This window comes from Phaseolus vulgaris, chromosome 1 (assembly GCF_051622355.1).
Source record: "Phaseolus vulgaris cultivar YP4 chromosome 1, ASM5162235v1, whole genome shotgun sequence".
NCBI lineage: Eukaryota > Viridiplantae > Streptophyta > Magnoliopsida > Fabales > Fabaceae > Phaseolus > Phaseolus vulgaris.
This window is the reverse complement of record NC_143498.1, coordinates 11,106,270-11,121,674: the sequence shown is the minus strand read 5'-3', so window position 1 is coordinate 11,121,674 and position 15,405 is coordinate 11,106,270. Positions and strand designations below refer to the sequence as shown.

The 15,405-nt window shown below is 30.0% G+C and overlaps 1 protein-coding gene across 1 annotated transcript; it reads left to right on the top strand.

The window, feature by feature from the left end:
* Positions 1-254: 254 nt before the first annotated feature.
* Positions 255-3,833, top strand: LOC137813530 (putative UDP-glucuronate:xylan alpha-glucuronosyltransferase 3). The gene is made up of 4 exons (XM_068615850.1): positions 255-618; positions 1,000-1,209; positions 1,565-2,202; positions 2,575-3,833. Exons 1-4 carry the CDS (start codon positions 560-562, stop codon positions 3,603-3,605), a joined length of 1,938 nt encoding a protein of 645 aa, XP_068471951.1. The 5' UTR covers positions 255-559; the 3' UTR covers positions 3,606-3,833.
* Positions 3,834-15,405: the final 11,572 nt, after the last annotated feature.

Here is a 15,405-nt window from a genome sequence, read left to right as displayed (position 1 = left end):
CAATTTTAACTTTTAAAAATATATTGAATGATTATCAAATTCTATTTAGTAATAAACTCTATCATTGTAATCTTTCTGAACCTCATAAAAAAGCCACAAATACAATGAAATATCCCAAGTAATAATAAAAAATTGAAGAATTAAATTAGAAGTAAACCAACTTATGAGTAAAAAGTTAAAGATCAGAAATTTGAGATAATTAAAAATTTAAAAACTGAAATTACTAATATGTGAAAAATTGTTACTCTACCAGTAGAATAATGATTAAAGAGAATTTGTCGAATCAGCTACAGCGAAATGAACTCAAAAGTGATTATTTCCACGTTAATCAAGGTTGAGTGTAACAACAGAGTAATATATGTATATAGAGAGAGAGACTAGGTCTCTGTGCTACTTGTTCTTACAAGCATTTCAACCCTCTGCGACATTTGTTCAAACCTCTTTCCTTCAATCCAATTTCCTCCATTTGAATCCAATCATACTTCATCCTTTTCACTGTTACCTCGCCATTTTCCCATTCTTTATCCGAATCTGATGCTTTCTTGAGCAGAATCGGAAAATGAGGGGACTGTCCCCGAACTTTGTGGAGCCGCGCTACCGCTCCTCCTCCTCATTTAGGTTTTACTCCGTTACTTAATTTTGCGTTTGCGTTTGCGTTTGTTTTTAATCTTTTCTGTGAACTTCATTTTAGACGTCACATCTACCTTTTGCACTTGCCTTTTAGAGAATTTCTAAATCTTAGATATCTACTTCAATTTATGCTTTTATTTATTTCTACTAATAGAACCGAATCTTTTGCCGGTGAATTATATTTCTTACGTCGTAATTGAGAATTGGCGCGATATGTTCATAGGATCTCGGCATCTTAGCAATGCAATATGAGTGTAAAGTGAGTAATGATGAGGGAAATTGAAGCCTAATAAGTTTTTGCTACTTGGACTCTTTCTCGTGTTTATTGGATGCTGAATTTTTATTTATTTTGCTTTCTTGTTGGTGCAGTGAAGATACTAGCAAGAGAAGGTCTCAAAGAAGCAGAGATTTCAAAGATGTTGAGAAGGTGTTGCATACTCCGTTCCAAGAGAGGAGTATAACCTGCAGGCCAAATTGGAAATTAGTTTTGGTTATTGTTACATTGGGAACCTTGGTTACCATTTTCCATCCTCCAGCTGTTTATAATACCGATCATTTATCAAACTCTATTATATCGCGGTATGTCTTTTGTTTTTCTCCATGCTTTCTCATTTTTTGCATCCTTCTATTTTGAGCTTTGGTAGTTTCCTTTTATCATATATTCGAAATAGTTTTGTTTCTTAAATTTTGCTTTTCTAGAAAAGGAAGCTTGCTCTTGGATTCCTTCTCCAACACTGCAATATGCATTGATCCCTTCTTGGAAGGAGAATTCATTTACTGTTATTAATTTGCATCTGTCTATGCATAAGTGTGTCCCTTCGAAGATTATGCCTTGTCTTCTTGAAATACTTTGGGAATTTATTTGTTCAGATCGTAAAGGGTGATTTTATATGGTTACATCTTTCTTTGTCTTTTTAACTTTTTTTTTTTGCAGGCCAACTTTTATGAACAGCTGGAGAGGAGGATTTGGTGGCACTGATTCACGTTATGCATCATTTCTCAATATAGAGTGGAACCAAATATCTAATGTCCTTGAAAATTTGAAGGATAAGGACACATATCAGGGTGTTGGCTTATTAAACTTCAATGACAGTGAGAATGACCACTGGAAGGAGCTGATTCCAGATGCAGAGCATGTAGTCCTTTGGCTGGACTATGCTTCAAGTAATATTACTTGGGAATCTCTGTATCCTGAATGGATAGATGAAGAAGAAGAATATGAGTTCCCTACTTGTCCAACTCTACCTAGGATTCAGGTACCAGGAAAGCCCCGGCTTGATCTTATTGCTGCCAAGCTTCCCTGCCACAAATCAGGACGCTGGTCTAGAGATGTAGCTCGTTTGCACTTGCAAGTTGAAGCTGCAAGACTTGCTGCCTCTTCTAAAGGATATCATCCAGTGCGTGTGCTTTTGGTCACGGATTGCTTCCCCATTCCAAATTTATTTACTTGCAAGGACCTTATACAGCATGAAGGAAATGCCTGGCTTTATGAACCCAACCTGAATAGATTGAGAGATAAGCTGCAGCTACCAATTGGTTCATGTGAACTAGCAGTTCCTATGAATGCTAAAGGTCAGGTTCAAATAAACTTGTTCCTATGCTATGTCCTTGGTTTTCATTTGTCCTGATCCCTGAATCTTGTTTTCATCCTGTGTTTTAAGCAACAATCAGTTTAAGTTTCAAAATTTAAGTGTACAACATTTTTATTTATTGAAGACTAAAATTAAAATAAAAGGTTGGCCAAGGAGCATGAACTTTTAAATTAATTGAATCCTGTTCTGGTGCATCAAAACATGTTTTAGGTTATTATATACTTCTTTCATGATATATTCCAGAAAGGCAATGTGGCTTCTGAAAGTATATTATTCGGTTACCTTTGAAGTTTCATGATCTATGAAATTAACTGGACATATTTATCAGAGACTAACTATTTTCTTTTAACAGAAAATTTTTATTCAGAAAGGCCACACCGAGAAGCTTATGCAACCATCCTGCACTCTGCGCACTTGTATGTTTGTGGAGCCATTACTGCTGCACAGAGTATTCGAATGGCTGGTTCAACACGAGATCTTGTGATTCTTGTTGACGAAACGATTAGTGACTATCATAGAGGGGGCTTGGAGGCTGCCGGGTGGAAGATTCATACAATCCAAAGAATCAGGAATCCGAAAGCAGAACCAGAGGCATACAACGAGTGGAACTACAGCAAATTCCGTCTCTGGCAGCTAACAGATTATGATAAAATAATTTTCATTGATGCTGACCTTCTTATTCTTAGAAATATCGATTTCCTTTTTGAGATGCCTGAAATTACTGCAATAGGAAACAATGCCTCGCTGTTCAACTCAGGTGTAATGGTGGTTGAACCATCAAATTGTACATTCCAACTGCTTATGGATCACATCAATGAGATTGTCTCCTACAACGGAGGGGACCAGGGGTATCTTAATGAAATCTTCACAAGGTGGCACCGGATTCCAAAACATATGAACTTCTTGAAGCACTTCTGGGAAGGTGATGAGGAAGAGAAAAAAGTGATGAAAACTCGTCTCTTCGCAGCCGATCCATCGATCCTTTATGTCATCCATTATCTGGGTAATAAACCATGGCTTTGCTTTCGAGACTATGACTGCAACTGGAATGTGGACATTCTGCAGGAGTTTGCAAGTGATGTGGCTCATGCAAGATGGTGGAAGGTGCATGATGCAATGCCAGAAAACTTGCATAAGTTCTGTTTGCTTAGGTCCAAGCAGAAGGCTGCATTAGAGTGGGATCGTAGACAAGCAGAAAAAGGAAACTACAGTGATGGTCACTGGAAAATCAAGATAGAAGATCCAAGACTGAAAACTTGCTTTGAGGATTTCTGTTTTTGGGAGAGCATGTTATGGCATTGGGGTGAAAAGAATTGGACAGATAATTCCACTGTTAACAATTCGCCACCTGTTGTCCAAACCAAATCTCTCTCTTCTTTATGACTTTATTTCTCATCGTAGTTCATACTTCCATATATTCACTGTAGATTCTACGTGTTTGCAAAATTTGTTTCTTCCATTACCCTCATCTACAAGCAAATGATGGCATAAGGCTATTTTTGGTCCCAGAGTATTGTTTAGGTCAAAGGATTATACGCTGAAAGCATTGTGAGCATTAAATATCTTTTATTTACTCTTATATTGAAAGTAAATGACTAATATTTCATTAAATATCTTTTATTTACTCTTATATTGAAAGTAAATGACTAATATTTCATTAAATGTCTTTACCTGACGCCGTTTTCGCTGTATTTTCTGTCTTTTCATGCTGTAACTTCGCATCACTAGTTACTGTTACCTTAAAAAATGCCATGAATGATGAATTGAATGTTACCTTAAAAAATGCCATGAATGATGAATTGAATATTGTTTCTGTTATCTCAAATTTGGAAGGGGATGCATGATGATGGGGTTGATGGTTCGGAACTTAGTACTTGATACCTACATTTCTGCAGTGATTCCCAAGCTTTATACTGATATCTGTTACAGCCATTTATTTCTCTCCCAAAATGCTTTGAACGATTTAAGAATTAGCAGTAAAAGTAGGGGTGTTAGATAAATACATTTATCTCCTTAATAATGTGACTCCTTTTAGGTTTTTTTCCTCCAAAAAAAATGCCTACAAAGTTATTTCATAAGATTTTATTTTCCTCACATAAAAGTATCACTCACGCTCTTGCATGGGATCACTAGCATTTTCATTCCTAAAGTGTGTATATATATATATATATATATATATATATATATATATATATATATATATAAATTACGCATGCCACTTACAATATAGTTGTTAGCCGTGTTTATGGCTAACGAGAAATGCTTCCAAAATATTTAGAGTTGTTGAAGTAACTTTATTGTTGAAAGGTATTGACATGACAATAAAAGTCCCGTTGGTCTTATATAAGCAAATTCTTGTTTAAATAAAAGATATTATCTTTATAAATATGATTATATAATCAAAGTTAAATAAAAAATATATAAAATAATAACTTGCTTATAATTTTTCTATTGGAATATAATTGAATGTGAGATGTTTGAAGATGATATGCCACTATGAGATTTATGTTTTACATTTTTCAATGTGGGAAGCAACTTATTTGAGTTATTTTAATTGGAGATGCCATTAGTTAGAGATTAACACGTTGAGTAGGATATATTATATTCAATTTGGATATTATATTTTTAAATTACTATACATTTAAAAGTTATGGATTACATGTTCAGGAGTGACCATATCATCTAAGCAATGTGATAAAGGAATTATTATTATTAAGGTATAGATCTATTGTTTGTAATTAGACCAAAGTCAATATTTGATAATCTAGCCTAAAATACTCATATTTTTTTATGATAACAAATAATATGTTTTTTATTTTTTAATAAAGTTATTTAATGTGTAGTAGAACACTCAAATCCATAAGCTTGTATGGTTAAACTTAGGCAACATGTGTATAGTTTGAAGAAAGTCTATCATGTCCAAGATCATAGCTATAAATCAACAACATATATGAAAATTACAAGTGTCAAACGTAAAAGAAGATAAATACGTTATATTAAAGCTCTAGATGCAAGATCACTCAAATTCATAAGTTTGTATGGTCAAACGTGGATCATAGTCATTATCTGAAGAAAAGTCTATCATGTGTAATTAAAATGTAAATAACACAAGATGATAAATCAACTAGTTAGATGAAATGTATGAGAAGCATTGGGTGTCAAATGCAAAAGAAGATAAACACAAGTCATATTATAACTTTGGATGCAAAATATTAAGTGTTATATCAAAGTTCAACATACCTTTTTATTTGGTTTTAAGTTTTGTACTTAAATAACAAAGTATAAAACATATTCATATGAACATCATGTCTCATCAAACACAAGTGTTATGTGCTTCGTCTAACAGACAAAAACACCTTGTTTAATACTCTTCATCTTATAAGCTCTTGTTTGGATATATGATAAGTATAATTCATTTAAAAGATGATAAGTCTTAAAAGTTTCATGATACACATTAAAGACTTATAAATGTTTATTCTTTATATGTTTATTTTTTATATGCATGAAATGTTCGTCTCTTCGTTACTTTTAAGAGAATATCACAATAATATGTTAACATAAAGATTCCTTGAAGAGCACGCTTAAAGTTGATCCACACAAAAAAACTTTTCCAAATTAGGTAGAATGTCAGTGTTACGAAGTCAACCACATGTTAGGTCTCATGCTTTTTGCTAAATAGGAAATAAATTACTTGCCTGGATCTATTAAGTCATGTAATGTATTAGAAAATTTATGTGGAGAGACCACATGCATTTAATATCAAAAGAAGATGAAGGGCTTGTATAACTTACAATAGCTCCACAACAATTTGCAACAATTATTTTCTTCGCAACTCTATATAAAGAAGAAATGTTGGATATAACAACATGACAAAGCTTGCGACTTTTGTTCTAAATGCTGTCAAGCAACCCTAAGCCTTATGTTTATGAGGAAAACATTATTTGTTGACCTACCTTCTAGAAAATAGGTATAGGGGACGACATTGACCATAGTCAATGCTAGGGTCGCCCCTCCTCCATTCCTTTTCTACCCCTCTCTCATCTTGCTCTCTAAGTCACTTCTTCCTATATAAAGGGTGTTTTTCCCCATGTATTTACACTTGAATTTGAATATAGAAGAGGAACTTTGCTTGAGTGATTAGTGAGCTTTGTCTCCTAAATTGTTCTTGGGTCTTGTCTTGGGTTTAGTGCACCTCAAGTGGCGGCTCTTCACCACTCATCTTGAAGTTTTCCACCACTCCAAGTGGTGTGACCACCCCTCCATCATCCATAAGCTTTTCTTACTCTTTCTCTTTTCCTTCTTTATTTGCGCCATTGTTCCTTTCCATTTCATGTTCTTTAATGTTCTTCTCCATTCGGTCATCTTTATCATTTCTACCTTTTGTTGTCTTAAAATTCCGCACCTCATCATCATCATATAATTATGTTTTATCTTTTGTTCTCTAGAAAAGAACCTTCACACTTACTTAACCACTTGGTTAAGTTTGTGTCCAGTGACAATCTTCTTTGAGTTTATCACCATAATTGCTAATTCAAAAAATCCTAAACAAAGTGCAACCTCTAAAACGTGCAATGTTAAAATCAAAGGTATAAAAATAATAATGCAAAATATTGTTAAAAAACATACTTAAAGAAAATTATGCATGTAATGGTATGACATAGGATATTCCTTTTGGCTTGCAACTATACCACTGGTGAAGTAAATGTTGGTTCTGATAAATGAGCAGAAGAGCATGCCTTACTTGAGGAATCAAGGAGGTATTTTCTCATTTATGATTTGCTTAGGTCTTGAGTGATTTGCAAATTCTTTTTATGTATTATTGCTCTATTTTCAATTACAAAGCAATGTTTTAAATGTAATTTTGGGTTAATTATCAGGATTAATCATTCAAAAATTTAGAATTGATAAAAAAAATTGAATTATCAGGATTTTCAAAATTGTGGATTAGGATGAGTGGTGTTCAAAGTTGAAGATATTTCTCCCCCATTAACCCTTTCTTTTATGGCTTTCCACATGGATCATATAATCTGAACCTTTTATACATCAGATCTATTTGGAGAGAACTCTAAGAAAACCATAAATGGGTGCTTTTCAGAAGAATTGAAACCACAACAAGTTATATAAGTTTATATTGTATCTTCATAGTTTTGGAAGTCATAACAAGCACGCCTCAACTTTTACTTTTTCCCACAAAAAGCTCTTGTACACTGTGTTAGATCGGGCTATCTGCTTACTTCTTTCTTATAATTGCATTATTTTAACATTATTATTGTTGTGTTTCATGCATCTTAATCTTTGTATGCCTCTGTTGCAACTTTGATGAGTTAGGTACATTGTTGGTGATCCCACATCACAAGGTATAGAACTATTAATAATAGTTCCTTTCGTAGAAAGAAACACACTTCTCTATTGAATTTACTATTTCATGTATATGTTGTATATCTATTTTTCACGCTGAAGATATATTTATTTTTAATCATTAAACTAATAGTTCTGATGTTAATTACTACACAAAGGTTACATATGAAGAAATTGTTCTTGGGTATTTACTGATTCTTGCGTGCTGATTGTCAATGCATCTAGGAAACAGTTGATCACCTGCTTTATCCTAATCCTATATCGGGAATGATACATGAACAACATTTCCAATTGTTCCACTTCCTTGGTACTACTCTTCTTGCAAAGGTATCCCCTTTCCTCTCCCTTTCCCTTTTGGATGTTTGTGTCTTGTTACAGGGCAACCTTCTCAATTTTCTATGTGCCTTTAAAAAGATATTTCTTAGTTGTGACTCTATTATACATATGACAATTTTGACTTTATTCTGCATATGATTTTATTTCTAGTTTTATCTGGTAGTTAACTTGATTCTTCCTAGTCGTATCTAGAGAAGACCTGAATTCTAAATGAATTCAGGGTTCCCTTTATCAGGTTGCAATCTAAGATTTATATTCATGGAATTTAAAGGCCCATATATAATAAGCTTCTGTCAAGACAATTTCTATGTCATTTGCCTACATCGCAAAGCTATTCTTAAAGGTGATATTTTTGTTGCAAAAAATTTTATGTTGGCAACATGCCCCTTTTCGTTGAAATGGAAGAGAAACTTAAGCAGGTGCCAATTTTCAATAGACTTTCTTCATATTGAGGGATTATTTGCTGTTAAGTATCAGTGGAATTTGTAATAATCATATCTCACCAATAGGATGAGGGTAGTAATCTAAAGTTGTTATTCCTCCTTTATTACTTTTATTTTAACCCAAAGGTCGGTATCTATGTATGAGGTTTATTAGATGTGTAAAAGTCTTTAGTTTAAATCTTAGATCAAGATTGTGGGAATTGACCCATATCATGTGATGTGTAAAAGGTTTATTTTTATAGATTTTAAAGTTTATTTATTTCAATTTCAAAAACACACTTAGTGTGGTAGACTAATGGTGATGTCAATTTTAGCACATTATTATTAGAATTTTATATACAGTCCAAATGCCTCAAGCTTTTGGTAATGGAAAGCATGCATGTATAACCAATGACATCTTCCTCATCTTCATAGCTTTGCCATAACAACATTGAAATGTCTTTGCCATTATTTGTCTTTTATTATTATTACCATTGCTATTACTATACATATATAACTTGTCATAATGGCCTCAAGCTCAGTTTGGACACAAAGAAGAACAAGAAGTTTGAGAATGTTTTAGCCATCTACGACAAGGACACCCGTGATCGGTGGCAGAACTTGGTCAGGGCAGTGGGAGGAAAACAGTGGAAGAAGTGAAAAGACACTATGAGATGCTTGTTGATGATTTGAAACAGATTGAGGAAGGTTGTGTACCTTTGTTTATGATAAATTATTAAACAAATTGTGAAATACGTTAAAAATATAAAATAAATTATAAAAACTATAATTTATGATATAAATAGCTAATTAGACTTCAGTATATCAAAATCATAAAAAAAATGTGAATAATTTAATACTTTGACTAAAGTTCCTTATTTCTTTTAAACAAAAGTATATATTTAATATTATTACTAAAGTTCTTTGGTTAAGTTTACGTGTACCAATTAGTAGTTTTAGGTTTATTTGTATTGATCTTTGTTCTATAATTTTATAATCTCAAAAGTTTCCAATTGACTGTTAAACACTCATGTTTTAAATTAACATATATTTATATATTACAAATTAAAATATGCTATGATAGTAGGAATGAAGCTCTTATATTGTTTAGTTAAATATATAATTGAATCTTATATTTATTAATGAATAGGGAAAATTGATCAATGAATGATTTTGTTTGAAAATTGTATGCAATTGTCTAGATAAGATTGATATATAGATGATTATTATTAATGAATGCAAAAAATGTTTTTTTAAAAAATAAACTTATTATGACGATTATTGCAATAGATGACATAAAAAGTCTTATTTACTATGACAGGTGTAAGAATATTAGTCATAGAAAACCACTTACTATGACGGTTTTGTATAGAACCATCATAGTAAGTTGTATTTTCTATGACAGTTGTAGAAATAACAGTCATAGAAAGTTTTGTCTGAACATATTATGATAGGTATTTTGTACATTTTATAATAGTTCATAGACAATAGTCATAGTAAGTTAACTTACCATGTCAGTTTTTTAAATGACATATAAATTATAGAGTTTTTATAACTCCTGATTCTATGTTCTCATCAGAACCATCATAAAAAGTCCTGTAGAACCGTCATAAAAAGTCTTTTTTTGCACTAGTGTTAGTCTTTTTTTAAAATTGAAATATTGGAACATACCTCATTAAGAAAATTTGTGAACAAATTATCATTTAACATTGCAGGAAACCTTTCAATTTCCAATAAAACCCAGCATAAAATTTATAAATAATAATAACAATCATAATAATGAAAGAAATCATGTGAGCACATTTGTAATAAGTTAGCAAATGATTAGTTAATCCATAAAAATGAAACCATAAACTATTAAACTTATTAGAATAACCTACTTGTCTAAGACAATGTAAGACAAAACATTAAATAATGAAATTTTGTCATTGCTAAAATCTTAATGTGATTTTTTATAGCTAACAATAATTTAGTGTTGACAACTTAGTATTTTGTAGACACATTTCTAATAAGTCAACACATCATTAATTAAAAAATAAAAATGATGCAAAAGCTTCAAAAGAATTTATTTTTGTTTAAATATAAATGTTGGAACATACATCGATATTTGAAAGAGAGTAAACAAATTTGACATTTTTGTAATTCAATATATTATCATTTAACACTACAAAAAACCTTCACGTTTCAAATAAAATCCAACAAACAATTCATACGTAAGTAATAATAATAATAATAATAATAATTTATAAAACACGATTAAATAAAATAATTAAATAGTGTAAAATCTATCATTACTAAAAACTTTGTGTTTTTTTTTAACTGGAAGAAATTTTTGACAATACATATCACAAAATACAACTATTGAAAGACATTAAAGAGTTCATTATAACTTGGTCTTATCTATTACCCAATCCAACAATTCACATAAATACTTTCCACTTACACCGGTGACTTTTCCATTTAAATGTTGTAGAAAACCTTTTAATTTTCAATAAAATCCAACATAGAATTTGTAAATAATAATCATAATAACAAACACAATAATGACATATAAAGAAATTATTTCAAAATATATTTGTAATAAGCCACGAAATGATCAGTTAATCCATAAAAATGAAACCATAAACTATTAAACTTATTACAATAATATACATGCCTACCTAAATTAAACTGAATAATGTAAGAAAAAATACTAAATAATCAAATTTTGTTATTGCTAAAAACTTAAGATGGTTTTCTATAGCTGGCAAGAATTTAGTGTAACATATTATTATGTCAACACATTTCTAATAAGTTAGCAAATCATGAGTTAAAAAATAAAAATGACTCAGAAGAATTTATTTTTGTTTAAATATAAATGTTGAAACCAACCTCAATAATTGAAAGAATTATCAGATTTGATTATTTTGTAACTCAACAAATTATCATTTAACACTATAGGAAACATGTCTGTTTCGAACAAAACTCAACACACAATTCATAGATAAGTAATAATAAGAAGAATATTAATAATATTAATAATTTAAAAAACACGTGAATAAATAAAAAAATTAAGTAGTATAAAATCTATCATTGGTAAGAACTTTAGTTGTTTTTCTATAACTGGTAGAAAATTGGTGTTGAGCACATGAAATTATGTCAACACATTTGAAATAAGTCACTGAATGATCGGTAAAAAAGTAGAAATGAAATTATAAACTATTAAAGTTATTATAGGAACCTACATTTGTAGAACACGTTGAACAATGTAATAGAAAACATTACATTAAAATGTTATCATAAAATGTTGTTAATACATATCATAAAATACAACTACTGAATTATATTACAGAGTTTATTATAACTTGTTTCTAAATATTACATGATCTAACAATTCACATATACACTTTCAACTTACACCTCTCACTTCTCAATTCTAATACTTTTTCTAATGGTCTTCAAGGGAAAGTCATCCTCTGTTGTGTGGAAAGTAGTACCACATTCTCTTTTAAGTGGTGTGACTCCACATCATTGCTCAAAACCTAGTTAAGAAATCTTGAAAACCTAGTTAACAAATCTTGAAAACATAACTACAGAAAATTAGATTATACAAACTTGTGATGGTTTGGAGAAAGAATAGTTTAATGCAATCAAAGAATACCTCTGCAATTCAAACATAGGAACCATAATTGATTTTATGTTTTATTTTGCAGAATTCTCCATTTTCACACTACACATCCTTCCAAAGAACATCATTAATATCTATATCAAAATTCATGTCAACGACAAAGATATAAAAAATAAATAAAACAATCAAATACCCAGATAATAAAGTACATACCACAATACTCATGCCCCTATCATTGAACTTTTGAATGATATTGACATTAATACTAACTTTTTTTAACTCTAAGGCATTGTTTGTTTCCGGGTGTGACCAAGGAGGAGGGAGGGGCAAACGGGTGCAATTCATGTTTGGATCGGTTTATTTGAAGGCATGGGCGTGGATGGGAGAGCGGAGTGGGAATTTTTTCTCCTCTTCACAAAAGTGAGAAGAGTTGAGAGGATTACAGGTGGCAAAGACCATAGACATAACATTTTACTTTCCTATCCTTTGTGCACATGTGAATGAGTTTACTGTGGTGCACAGTTCTCAGCCAATGACTTTTCTTTTCATTAGACTCTCCAATGCTACCTTGCAGAAGAATCTTGACTAAATTGGTAGACCCGTGAATGTGAAACTATAGTTGTGTTTGCTATAAATGAGATTAGGTTTGATTGTTGTGTTGTGCCCAGAACAAGAAAACGAGAGAGAATTGGTTTGAGCAAGGTAAAACTCACTGTTTTGCGCACTGATTTGTCTCCATCTTTTTCCAAAATCGATTTTCCTATCATTGTAGATGCTATAGAATCGATTTCCTTATCTCTGTACATGCTGTAGAATCGATTTTCCTTATCTTTGTATATGATGTAGAATCGATTTTCCATATAGTTGGATGGTGCATAATTGATTTTAAATTTTTCCAAAAGATGCATAATCGATTTTCTATATAAGTGATTTGGGAGAATCGATTCTGTGGTTTTTGAAGGGAGAAGGAGAATCAATTCTCCCTTGTGTGAGAAAAATGTTGGATTCTGTTATGTATTTTTTTTTTTTCAAATTCTCTTCATCACATTGCTTCTTCATCTTCTTTCCCGTACTTCTTCTTGTGCTCTTCACCTAGGGGTGGCAAAGCGGGCCAGCCCGTCCCGCACTTGGCCCACAAAAATGCAGGCCGGGTTGGCCCGCCCCGCATAAGAGCTGGCCCACGGGTTTACGGGCTAGCCCGCGTTTTTTTTTAAATTAAATATTTTTTTTTACATTTTGTTCTTAAAAATTTGTCAAATTAAACCTATATATTTGTTACTATCAAATCCAAATTTTTTTTTTCTTCCTTTTCAAACATAGTCAAACATCAAAAAATTAAACATTAAGATAAATATCAAATATCACTATTCTTCCACTTTCAAAACATTAAACATACTTAATTCCAAAATATTAAATATAAACATAAACATTAATTCAAAAACATTAAACATAAACATTATTGACATTCTTCCATTTCAATAACATTGGATGTCCTTAAAAGAACTTTCATCCATTTTTTCATAATTGTAATCTTCCCCGTCATCTGCACACATTAAAACAATGACATTTTTTTTCTTGCGGGTTAGCGGGCCAGCCCGCCCCGCTGCTGGCCCGCGCGAACCGCGGGCTAATGTGGGTTAGCAGGTTGAAAAGGTTAGCCCGCCCCGCGTTTTTTACCTGCGGATCGCGGGCCGGCCCGCCCCGCTTTGCCATCCCTATCTTCACCTTCAAGTAAGTTTTTAATTTTTTTGTCTAAATATATTTACAGTTTTTTTTTATGATGTGCTGTTACTTTTTTAATTTTTAAAAATATATTCACATTTATTTTCTATATATTTACTGTTATTGTTTTTAATAAATATATTTATATTCTTTTATGGGTTTATTGTTGAGTTTATTTTCTTGTTTACCGTTTTTTTTTCAGATTTTTATGAATGTATTTATTTTTCTTTACTATTATGTTTATTGTGTAGTTTTTTATTTTATGATTTTAATGTTTTTATTTTTTATATTATTAGGTGTTTAATTTTTTTAATTTTTTTTATTATTACGTCTTTTTATGTTACGTGTTTTTTTTTAGGTGTTTATCATTTTTAATTTTAATAATTGTTGTTTACAGTTTTTTTTAGGTATTTACTGTTTTGTTTATTTTTTTATGTATTTTTAATTTTTATAAATGTATTTAAAAAAATTTATGTGTTTATTGTTTTTAAATTTTAAAAATTTATTTATATTTTCTTCTTCTTATTTTTTTACTGTTTTTATATTTTTTATTATTTTGTGTTTACTGTTTAGTTTTTTATTTTTATTGTTTTTGATTTTATAAATATTTATATATATATATATATATATATTTAGTATGTCTTTATTGTTTTTATTTGTTTTTATTAACAAGATACTGTTTAATTTTTTTTTATATGTTTACTGTTTTTAATCTTAATAATTGAATTTGCATTTTTTTAGATTTTTATTTAGACTTTTATTTGTTTTTTTATTATGTGTTTACTGTATTTAATTTTTATAAATGGATCTACACTTTCTTTTTGTTTTATTTTATGTATTTACTATTTCTTTATATATATATATATTTTTTTTTTGTTATTATGTGTTTATTGTTTTTAATCTTTTTAAAAACAAGAAATTGTTTAGTTTTTTTATGTGTTTACTGTTTTTAATTTTAGTAATTGTATTTAATTTTTTTTCTTAGGTTTATAGTGTTTTGTTTAATTTTTTATGTGATAGTTGTTTCTAATTTTTATAAATATATTTACAGTTTTTTACTTTTTAATTATGTGTTTACTTTTTTAATTTTTATAAATGTATTTACATTTTTTAATTATGTGTTTACAATTTTTTTTTATAAATGTATTTATATTCTTTTATATTATGTGTTTACTGTTTTTATATTTTTTATTATTTGTTTAATGTTTTTATATTTTTTATTATTATGTCTTTACTGTTTAATTTTTTATTTTATGTATTTACTGTTTTTAATTTTTACAATTATATTTATATTTTTATTATTATGTGTTTGTTGTTACTGTTTTTATATTTTTTATTATTATATGTTTACTTTTTTAAATTTTTTATTATTATGTGTTTACTTCTTTTTATTATTGGTAGTGGTATTAGTTGTGTATAGATTTAATTATAAGGATTAAAGTACATGTTATCCCTATTAGTATTCTTCACATAATCTTAATCCTAACTCTAATGTTATTACAACAACTCTAACTTAAAGTGGTTAGAGTTATTCGTAACATAAACTATTTCACGTGTATCCATAAACTATTTTATGGTTGTGAATGACAAGGTCAAGATTACATGGATAACGAGAACAATTGGAAACCACTTTGGGACAATGAAGACATGCAAAAATTTGAGGATACAATTGCAATTTATAATGATCTTACTCGTGCGAACATGAATCTAATTTCAAAAATACAAGAACAATTGAAAA

Coding starts and splice junctions, on each gene's coding strand:
- LOC137813530 (XM_068615850.1), top strand. CDS start 560: ATGAGGGGACTGTCCCCGAACTTTGTGGAGCCGCGCTACCGCTCCTCC. Junction 1,210..1,564: donor TCAAACTCTATTATATCGCG/GTATGTCTTTTG, acceptor TTTTTTTTGCAG/GCCAACTTTTATGAACAGCT. Junction 2,203..2,574: donor AGTTCCTATGAATGCTAAAG/GTCAGGTTCAAA, acceptor TTCTTTTAACAG/AAAATTTTTATTCAGAAAGG.